Source organism: Gallinula chloropus (genome assembly GCF_964237585.1).
Source record: "Gallinula chloropus genome assembly, chromosome: 1".
NCBI classification, from domain to species: domain Eukaryota; kingdom Metazoa; phylum Chordata; class Aves; order Gruiformes; family Rallidae; genus Gallinula; species Gallinula chloropus.
Genome location: NC_140085.1, coordinates 215,273,765 through 215,285,050, shown reverse-complemented (window position 1 = coordinate 215,285,050; position 11,286 = coordinate 215,273,765). Strand labels below are relative to the sequence as shown.

General features: G+C 73.7%; 1 protein-coding gene across 1 annotated transcript; it reads right to left on the bottom strand.

The window, feature by feature from the left end:
• Positions 1-819: 819 nt before the first annotated feature.
• On the bottom strand, positions 820-10,534 carry APBB1 (amyloid beta precursor protein binding family B member 1; the record flags this gene model as incomplete). The annotated part of the gene is given in 9 exon segments (XM_084260476.1): positions 820-1,406; positions 2,592-2,768; positions 6,158-6,220; positions 6,222-6,274; positions 8,543-8,584; positions 8,587-8,625; positions 8,706-8,781; positions 9,974-10,088; positions 10,515-10,534. Coding segments are annotated over 9 exon segments (753 nt in total). The 3' UTR covers positions 820-1,238.
• Positions 10,535-11,286: the final 752 nt, after the last annotated feature.

Sequence of the window (11,286 nt, the reverse complement as noted above, 5' to 3'; positions counted from 1 at the left end):
GACATCCAATATGGCATCACTGCAGCGTCATCATGACCTCACCATGACGTCATACCCCCCCCTCCCCCCAGTATAACCAGACAGCCAACATGGCGTCACCGCGGCGTCACCATGACATCATCCCCCCCAGTGTGACCAGAAACCCCCCCCCAACATGACGTCACCATGACGTCATACCTCCCTCCCTACCCCCAGTATGACCAGAACCCCCCCCCACATGACATCACCATGACGTCACCATGACGTCACCATGACATCACCGTTCCCCCCCCCCCGCCCGGCCAGCCATGGCGGCCCCGCGCGGCGCTGAGGCCCCGGCTGGTGTGAGGGGTTTATTAGTTCATTAATTAACTCGTCAGGACCACACGGGGCCCCGGGACAGCGACGGGGGGGAGGGGGCCGGGGGGGCGGCGGCGGTGGCACCCACCCCCCCCCCCACCCCCCCCAGGAGCCCCCGCCGCAGGTCAGGCCGCATGCATGGGGCAGGGACCCCCCCACCCCGACCCCCGGGGGTGGGGCGGGAACCCACCCGTGGGGAAGGACCCCCCACCCCTGTGGGACCCCTCACCCCATGGGGCAGGACCCCCACCCGTGGGGAAGGACCCCCCACCCCTGTGGGACCCCCCACCCCATTGGGAGGGACCCCCACCCCTTTGGGACCCCCCACCCCATGGGGCAGGACCCCCACCCCATCAGGATCCCACCACCACATCGGGAGGGACCCCCACCCCATCAGGACACTCACCCATGGGGCAGGACCCCCCACCCCATGGGGCAGGACCCCCACCTCACCAGGACCCCCACCCATGGGGAGTGTCTCCAGTGTGTCCCCCCAACCTGGCTCAGGCTCACCCCCCGCCAGCACCCCTGCGCCCCATCCCGGGGGTCCCTGTCCCCCCATCCCATCTGGGGGTCTGTGGGTGGGGAGGGGTCTCCATCCCTGCGTGTCCCGTGGCTCAGGGGGTCTGTGGGTGGGGAGGGGTCCCCGTCCCCCCATCCCCCACAGCTCAGGAGGTCTGTGGGTGGGGAGGGGTCTCCATCCCTGCGTGTCCCGTGGCTCAGGGGGTCTGTGGGTAGGGAGGGGTCCCCGTCCCCCCATCCCCCACAGCTCAGGGGTCTGTGGGTGGGGAGGGGTCTCCGTCCCCCCGTCCCCGAGCTCAGGGGTCTGTGGGTGGGGAGGGGTCTCCGTCCCCGGGCTCAGGGGGTCTGTGGGTGGGGAGGGGTCTCCATCCCCGGGCTCAGGGGGTCTGTGCCCCCAGGCGCCGGGGCCGCAGGGTGCCCAGCAGGGTCTGCACCCCCCGGCGCACCGAGGAGCCCACCCGCCGCGCCACCGAGTCCGCCGGGGCCGCGGGCAGACACGAGCCCGAGCTCTGCGGCCGCGCGTCCAGCGCCTTCTGGTACCGCAGCTGGGGGGACAGGGGTGGGGGCGTGGGGAGGGGGCCCGGGGGAGGGGTCCCAGGGGTGGGGATGGGTCCCAGGGGTGGGGTCCCGGGGGTGGGGAGGGGTCCCGGGGGTGGGCAGGGGGTCCTGGGGATAGGCAGGGGTCCCAGGGATGGGGGTCACAGGGGTGGGCTCCCAGGGGTGGGCAGGGGTCCCAGCCAGGGGTCCCGGGGATGGGATGCGCTCCCAGGGGTGGGGATGCGCTCCCAGGGGTGGGCAGGGGTCCCAGGGATGAGGATGGGCTCCCAGGGGTGGGGATGGGTCCCAGGGGTGGGCTCACAGGGATGGGCAGGGGGTCCTGGGGATGGGCAGGGGTCCCAGGTATGGGGTCCCAGGGGTGGGCTGACAGGGATGGGCAGGGGTCCCAGGCAGGGGTCCCAGGGATGGGGTCCCAGGGGTGGGAATGGGGTCCCAGGGATGGGGTCCCAGGGATGGGCAGGGGTCTCAGCCAGGGGTCCCGGGGATGGGATGGGGTCCCAGGGGTGGGTAGGGGTCCCAGGGATGAGGATGGGCTCCCAGGGGTGGGCAGGGGTCTCAAGGGTGGGGAGGGGTTCCCAGGGTTGGGCAGGGGTCCCAGAGATGGGGATGGGCTCCCAGGGGTGGGGATGGGTCCCAGGGATGGGCTCACAGGGATGGGCAGGGGTCCCAGGGATGGGGGTCCCAGGGGTGGGAATGGGGTCCCAGGGTGGGTGGGGGTCCCGTTGTGGGTCGGGGGTCTCACCATGCAGGCGGCCTGCAGCGCCTCGCTCAGCCCCGCGGCGTTGGGCTCGGGGAGGGGATGGGGTCCCAGGGGTGGGGTCCCAGGGGTGGGCGGGGGTCCCAAGGATGGGGTCCCAGGGATGGGGTCCCGGGGATGGGGTCCCAGGGGTGGGCAGGGGTCCCGGGGATGGGATGGGGTCCCAGGGACGGGGTCCCAGGGGTGGGATGGGGTCCCAGGGATGGGGTCCCAGGGGTGGGGTCCCAGGGTGGGTGGGGGTCCCGGGGGGGGCGGGGGTCTCACCATGCAGGCGGCCTGCAGCGCCTCGCTCAGCCCCGCGGCGTTGGGCTCGGGGAGGGGATGGGGTCCCGGGGATGGGATGGGGTCCCAGGAGTGGGATGGGGTCCCAGGGATGGGGTCTCGGGGTGGGCAGGGGTCCCAGGGGGGGTCTCACCATGCAGGCGGCCTGCAGCGCCTCGCTCAGCCCCGCGGCGTTGGGCTCGCACCAGACCATGTGGCAGCGGAAGGCGCCGGGCGCGGTCGCCATGATGAAGGCGAAGGAGCGAACGTCCCGGCCCACCCCCATGAAGGACAGGAAGCGCACGCGGCACTCGCACAGCACCGCCTCGGTCTGGGGCACGGGGGGACGGGGTCACCCACGGGACACCCCACAGGGATGGGGTCACCCCCGGGGATGGGGACACCCCATGGGACACCCCACAGGGACACCCCACCGGGTCACCCCACGGGGTCACCCCAGAACCACACGCGGCACTCACACAGCACCGCCTCCGTCTGGGGCATGGGGACACCCCACGGGGTCACCCACAGGGACGGGGACACCCCCGGGGACACCCCATGGGACACCCCACAGGGACACCCCACGGGGTCACCCCCGGAACCGCATGCAGCACTCGCACAGCACCGCCTCGGTCTGGGGGACAGGGACACCCCACGGGGTCACCCACGGGGACGGGGACACCCCACAGGGTCACCCCACGGGACACCCCACGGGGTCACCCCCGGAACCGCACGCGGCACTCGCACAGCACCGCCTCCATCTGGGGGACAGGGACACCCCACGGGGTCACCCACGGGGATGGGGTCACCCCACGGGACACCCCACGGGGTCACCCCCGGAACCGCACGTGGCACTCGCACAGCACCGCCTCGGTCTGGGGCACAGGGACACCCCACGGGGTCACCCACGGGGACGGGGACACCCCACGGGGTCACCCCACGGGGACACCCCACAGGGACACCCCACGGAGTCACCCCCGGACCCGCACGCGGCACTCGCACAGCACCGCCTCCGTCTGGGGCACGGGGGGACGGGGTCACCCCACAGGGACACCCCATGGGGACACCCCACGGGGATGGGGTCACCCCCAGGGACACCCCACAGGGACACCCCCGGAACCGCACGCGGCACTCACACAGCACCGCCTCTGTCTGGGGGACAGGGACACCCCACGGGGTCACCCCATGGGACACCCCATGGGGACATCCCACAGGGACACCCCACGGGGACACCCCACGGGGTCACCCCACAGGGACACCCCACGGGGATGGGGTCACCCCCGGGGACACCCCACGGAGTCACCCCCAGAACCGCACGCGGCACTCGCACAGCACCGCCTCCGTCTGGGGCACAGGGGGACGGGGTCACCCACGGGACACCCCACGGGAATGGGGTCACCCCCGGGGACGGGGACACCCCATGGGGATGGGGACACCCCATGGGGATGGGGTCACAGGGAGCGGGGTCACCCTGGGAACTGCACGCGGCACTCGCACAGCACCGCCCTGTCTGGGGCACGGGGACACCCCACGGGGTCACCCACGGGACACCCCACAGGGACACCCCACAGGGATGGGGACACCCCATGGGGATGGGGTCACAGGGAGCGGGGTCACCCCGGGAACCGCACGCGGCACTCGCACAGCACCGCCTCCGTCTGGGGGACAGGGACACCCCACGGGGTCACCCACGGGGATGGGGTCACCCCACGGGGTCACCCCACGGGACACCCCACGGGGACACCCCACAGGGTCACCCCCGGAACCGCACGCGGCACTCGCACAGCACCGCCTCCGTCTGGGGCATGGGGACACCCCACGGGGATGGGGACACCCCATGGGGACAGGGTCACCCCACAGGGACACCCCACGGGGATGGGGTCACCCCATGGGACACCCCACGGGGTCACCCCCGGAATCGCACACGGCACTCGCACAGGACCGCCTCCGTCTGGGGCACGGGGGGACGGGGTCACCCCACGGGACACCCCCGGGGACACCCCATGGGACACCCCATGGGACACCCCACGGGGACACCCCACTGGGACAGGGACACCCCACGGGGATGGGGACACCCCATGGGGATGGGGTCACAGGGAGCGGGGTCACCCCAGGAACCGCACGCGGCACTCGCACAGCACCGCCCTGTCTGGGGCACGGGGACACCCCACGGGGTCACCCACGGGGATGGGGACACCCCATGGGGACGGGGTCACCCCACGGGGATGGGGTCACAGGGAGCGGGATCACCCCGGGAACCTCACGCGGCACTCACACAGCACCGCCCTGTCTGAGGGGACAGGGACACCCCACGGGGTCACCCTACGGGGACACCCCATGGGAATGGGGACAGCCCATGGGGACAGGGTGACAGGGACCAGGGTCACCCCAGGAACCGCACGCGGCACTCGCACAGCACCGCCCTGTCTGTGGGGGGACAGGGGGGATGAGGACACCCCACAAGGTCACCCCACGGGGACACCCCACAGGGACGGGGACACCCCAGGGGTCACCCCACGGGGATGGGGATGGGGATGCCCCATGGGGACACCCCACGGGAACAGGGACACCCCATGGGGACAGGGTGACAGGGACCAGGGTCACCCCAGGAACCGCACGCGGCACTCGCACAGCACCGCCCTGTCTGTGGGGGGACAGGGGGGATGGGGACACCCCACGAGGTCACCCCATGGAGACAGGATGGGGTCTGGGGTCACCCCATGGTCGCACCACCACAGGGATGGGGTCACCCCACAGGGGCACCGTGATTGGGACCAGGGTCATGGCCGTGGGGACGGGATGGGGAGCGGGGTCACCCCATGGTGGCACCACAACGGGGACCGGGGTCATGGCCGTGGGGATGGGGTCTGGGGTCACCCCACAGTGTCCCTGCCATGGGGCCAGGGTCACCCCATGGTGGCACCGCAATGGGAACCAGGGGTCTGGCCACGGGGACAGGATGGGGTCTGGGGTCACCCCATGGGGACAGGATGGGGTCTGGGGTCACCCCATGGTGGCACCATGATCAGGACCGGGGTCACCCCATGGGGACGGGATGGGGATGGGGTCACCCTGCAGTGTCCCTGCTGTGGGGTCTGGGGTCACCCCATGGGGATGGGATGGGGATGGGGGTCACCCTGCAGTGTCCCCGCCGTGGGTCTGGGGTCACCCCATGGGGATGGGATGGGGACGGGGGTCCCTCCAACAGTGTCCCCACTGTGGGTCTGGGGTCCTAACCCGGGGAGGGGATGGGGTCCCTGCCACAGGTCTGGGGTTCCTGCTGTGGGTCTGGGGTCCCGGCTGGGAGAAGGGATGGGGTCCCTGTTGTGGGTCTGGGGTCTCAACCCGGGGGAGGGGATGGGGGGTCCCTGTTGTGGGTCTGGGGTCCCGGCTGGGGTTGGGTCTGGGGTCCCTGCCGTGGGTCTGGGGTCCCTGTTGTGGGTCTGGGGTCCCGGCTGCGGGAGGGGACGGGGTCCCTGCCGTGGGTCTGGGGTCCCGGCTGGGGTTGGGTCTGGGGTCCCTGCCGTGGGTCTGGGGTCCCTGTTGTGGGTCTGGGGTCCCGGCTGGGGGAGGGGATGGGGTCCCTGCCGTGGGTCTGGGGTCCCAGCTGGGGTTGGGTCTGGGGTCCCTGCTGTGGGTCTGGGGTCCCGGCTGGGGTTGGGTCTGGGGTCCCTGCTGTGGGTCTGGGGTCCCTGCCGCGGGTCTGGGGTCCCGGCGCACCTGCTGGTGGGTGATGCTGAGGGTGGCGGGTGCCACGGTGACCACGATGGGGGTCCAGCGCTCCCCGGGGACCCCCGGCCAGCGCCGCCTCCAGCGCCGCGTTGATCACGTCCATGCCTGGGGGGGCAGGGGGCTTGGGGGGCACCCCAGGCTGGGGGGACCCCCCAGGGGCAGGGGGCTTTGGGGGGAGACCCCGGGCTGGGGGGACCCCCCAGGGGCAGGGGGCTCGGGGGGTGACCCGGGGCCGGGGGGCTTAGGGGGGACCCCGGGCTGGGGGATCCCTGAGGGGCAGGGGACTTGGGGGAGGACCCCGGGGGCGGGGGGCTTGGGGGGCACCCCAGGGGCAGGGGGATCCCCGAGTGGGGGGCTTGGGGGGGAACCCCGGGGGCGGGGGATCCCCTAGGGGCGGGGGGCTTGGGGGGGGACTCCGGGAGCGGGGGATCCCCGAGGGGTGGGGGGGTTTGGGGGGACCCCGGGAGCGGGGGGATCCCCCAGGGGTGGGAGCTTGGGGGGTATCCCGGGGGGGGGGGCTTGGGGGGGGACCCCGGGAGCGGGGGGATCCCCGAGGGGTGGGGGGTTTGGGGGGGACCCCGGGAGCGGGGGGATCCCCCAGGGGTGGGAGCTTGGGGGGTATCCCGGGGGTGGGGGGCTTGGGGGGGGACCCCGGGAGCGGGGGGATCCCCTAGGGCGGGGGGCTTGGGGGGGGACTCCGGGAGCGGGGGGATCCCCGAGGGGTGGGGGGTTTGGGGGGGACCCCGGGAGCGGGGGGATCCCCCAGGGGTGGGAGCTTGGGGGGTATCCCGGGGGGGGGGGGCTTGGGGGGGGACCCCGGGAGCGGGGGGATCCCCGAGGGGTGGGGGGTTTGGGGGGGACCCCGGGAGCGGGGGGATCCCCCAGGGGTGGGAGCTTGGGGGGTATCCCGGGGGTGGGGGGCTTGGGGGGGGACCCCGGGAGCGGGGGGATCCCCTAGGGGCGGGGGGCTTGGGGTGGGGGGGTTACCTCAGGGGCAGGGGTACCCCAGGGGTGGGGGGCTCAGGAAGGAGGGATAACACCCCCCCACCCTCTCCAGGACCCCCCCAGACCCCCCACCCCCCCTGCTCACCCATGGGTTTGGCCACGGGGGCGCAGCCCAGGCACCCCCAGCCCCCCCAGGACCCCCCAAGGCCCCCCAAACCCCTCCAACCCCCCCAGGACCACTCCAGGACCCCCATAGCCCCCCAAGCTTCCCCATGGCACCCCAAACCCCTCCAGCACCCCCCAGCATTCCCCAGAACCCCCTCAAACCCCCCAGGACCCCCCAGCCTCCCCCAAACCCCCCAGGGTTCCCCCAGAACCGCCCCCCCCCCCAGCTCACCCACGGGTTTGGCCACGGGGGGTGCAGCCCAGGTACACCCCAGCCCCCCAGGACCCCCCAAACCTCTCCAGGACCCCCCCAGCCTCCCCCAAACCCCCCCAGGACCCCCCCAAAACCTCCCAGCCTCCCCCAAACCCCCCCAGGACCCCCGCAGCCTCCCCAAACCCCACCAGGACCCCCCCCAAAACCTCCCAGCCTCCCCCAAACCCCCCAGGACCCCCCCAGCCTCCCCCAGACTGCTCCAACCCCCCCAGGACCCCCCCCCAGCTCACCCACGGGCTTGGCCACGGGGGTGGAGCCCAGGTACACCCCAGCCCCCCAGGACCCCCCAAACCTCTCCAGGACCCCCCCAGCCTCCCCCAAACCCCCCCAGGACCCCCCCAGGACCCTCCCAAAACCTCCCAGCCTCCCCTAAACCCCCCCAGGACCCCCCCAGCTCACCCACGGGCTTGGCCACGGGGGTGCAGCCCAGGTACACCCCAGCCCCCCAGGACCCCCCAAACCTCTCCAGGACCCCCCAGCCTCCCCCAAACCCCCCAGGACCCCCCCAGCCTCCCCCAGACTGCTCCAAACCCCCCCAGGACCCCCCCCCAGCTCACCCACGGGCTTGGCCACAGGGGTGCAGCCCAGGTACACCCCAGCCCCCCAGGGACCCCCCAGAACCCCCCCAGCCTCCCCCAAACCCCCCAGAACCTCCCCCAGGACCCTCCCAAAACCTCCCAGCCTCCCCAACCCCCCCCAGGACCCCCAGCCTCCCCAAACCCCCCCAGAACCTCCCCCAGGACCCTCCCAAAACCTCCCAGCCTCCCCAACCCCCCCCAGGACCCCCCAGCCTCCCCCAACCCCCCAGGACACCTCCCCCCCAGCTCACCCACAGGCTTGGCCACGGGGGTGCAGCCCAGGTACACCCCAGCCCCCCAGGACCCCCCAAACCTCTCCAGGACCCCCCCCAGCCTCCCCCAAAACCCCCCCAGGACCCTCCCAAAACCTCCCAGCCTCCCCAACCCCCCCCAGGACCCCCCCCAGCTCACCCACGGGCTTGGCCACAGGGGTGCAGCCCAGGTACCAGACGGGAACTTCTGCCCCACTTCACTTTTGGGGGCTGGAAACTCCCCTGGGGGGGCACAGGGACGGGTCAGACCCCCCCCACCAGCACCGGGACCCCCCCGGGACCCCCCCCCAGCGCCCCCCTACCCTGGAACGGCACCTCCACCAGCCGGGAGGGGTCCAAGGAGAGCCCGGCCCGGGCGCTGCGCCGCTCGGCCACCAGCTGGGGGGACACGGGGGGGGCGCCACGACCCCCCCCAAATAGTCATCAGGCCACGGAGCCCCACGCACCCCCCTGGCGTGGGGAGACGGGGGGCGGGGGCGCCACGACCCCCCCCAGTATCGGGACCCCCCCCAAACAGGCCATGGAGCCCCACACACCCCCCTGGCGTGGGGAGACGGGGGTGGGGGCGCCAGGACCCCCCCCCCAAATAGTCATCAGGCCACGGAGCCCCACGCACCCCCCTGGGATGGGGAGATGGGGGGTGGGGGCGCCAGGACCCCCCAACATAGGGACCCCCCCCAAACAGGCCGCGGAGCCCCACGCACCCCCCTGGCGTGGGGAGATGGGGGTGGGGGCGCCAGGACCCCACCCCAGTATCGGGACCCCCCCAAACAGGCCACGGAGCCCCACACCCCCCTGGGATGGGGAGACGGGGGGTGGGGGCGCCAGGACCCCCCCCCCAAATAGTCATCAGGCCACGGAGCCCCACGCACCCCCCTGGCATGGGGAGACGGGGGGTGGGGGCACCACGACCCCCCCCAACATTGGGACCCCCCCAAAGAGGCCACAGAGCCCCACACACCCCCCTGGCGTGGGGAGACTGGGGGTGGGGGCGCCACGACCCCCCCCCAATATCAGACCCCCCCCCAAATAGTCATCAGGCTACGGAGCCCCACACACCTCCCTGGGATGGGGAGACGGGGGGTGGGGGCGCCAGGACCCCCTCCCCAGTATCGGGACCCCCCCCAAACAGGCCACGGAGCCCCACGCACCCCCCTGGGTTGGGGGGACCTGGGGACGGGGTCAGCGGGGCAGGGAGGGGGGACCCCTGGGGCTGGGGGGGTTTGGGGGTCCCCTGGGGCTGGGGGGGTTTGGGGGGCTCCACTGGGGCTGGGGGGTTTTGGGGGCTCCCCTCAGGCCGGGGGAAGGCTTGGGGGGGCTCCTCTGAGTCTGGGGGAGCTCGGGGGTCTCCCCTTGGTCAGGGGGTGTCAGGGGTTCCTTGGGGGTCTCGGGGGGGTCTCTGGGGGGTCCCGGGGGTCTCACCTGGGCGCAGGCCTCGTGCAGGCCGCAGGCGATGGGCTGGGCCAGGGGGGGGGTTGGGGGTCTCCCCTGGGTCAGGGGGTGTCTGGGGGGTCAGGGGGTCTCTGGGGGGGTCTCTGGGGGGGTCTCGGGGGGGTCCCGGGGGTCTCACCTGGGCGCAGGCCTCGTGCAGGCCGCAGGCGATGGGCTGGGCCGGGCCCTGGCAGCGGAACACGTGGCACTTGAGCAGCTGCGTCAGGGGGTCCCGGGCCACGAAGGCGAAATCCCTGGGGGGGGCAGGGTTAGGGACCCCCACAGCCCCCCCCAGGCTCAGGGAACCCCACAGCCCCCCCACAGCCTCACAGCCCCCCCCACAGCCCCCCTCAGGCTCAGGGAACCCCCACAGCCCCCCCACAGCCCCCCCCAGGCTCAGGGAACCCCCACAGCCCCCCCACAGGGTCAGAGACCCCCCACAGCCCCCCCCAGGCTCAGGGACCCCCCACAGCCCCCCCACAGCCTCACAGACCCCCCCACAGCCCCCCCCCCAGGCTCAGAGACCCCCCACAGCCTCACAGCCCCCCCACAGCCCCCCATAGGCTCAGAGACCCCCCACAGGCTCAGAGACCCCCACAGCCCCCCCCAGCCTCAGAGACCCCCCCACAGCCCCCCCCCCCAGGCTCAGAGACCCCCCACAGCCCCCCCCACAGCCTCACAGCCCCCCACAGCCCCCCATAGGCTCACAGACCCCCCACAGTCCCCCCACATGCCCAGGGACCCCCCACAGCCCCCCCACAAGCCCCCCATATACTCAGGGACCCCCACAGGCTCAGGGACCACCCCCTGAGCCCCACCCCCCACCTCCCCAGGCCCGCAGGACCCCCTGGGACCCCCTCGCGACCCCCATGAGACCCCCACCTGCCTCAGATCCCCCCTGGGACCCCCGGGACCCACCCCAGGACCCCCCTGAGACCCCAGGACCCCCTCAGGACCCCCGGGACTCCCCCCAGAACTCCCTTGAGACCCCTGGGACCCCCATAAGACCCCCGTGGGAGCCCCCTGGCCGCACACCCGGGGTGAGCCCAGACCCCCTGGACCCCCAGACCCACCTGCACGGGACCCCCACCCCAAAACCCCCCACCCCAAAACCCCCCCCACAGCAACCCCTCCCACCCCCCCCCAGCCCCCAGGACTCACCCCCCCCCCCCACCCCACACACTGGGACCCCCCCCGTAGCTCCCCAGGACCCATCCCACACGGTAAGACCCCCCCCCGCAGCCCCCCCAAACCCTGCAGCCCCCCAGACCCCCCTGCAGCCCCCGGCCCCTGCAGCCCCCCAGCCCCCCCTAGACCCCCCTGCAGCCCCCCCAGGACCCCTGCAGCCCCCCAGCACCCCCTGACCCCCACCTGCTGCTGTCCAGCCCCACACAGCGGGACCCCCACACACCCCCCCGAAGCCCCCAGCCCCTGGCGCCCCCCAGCCCCCCT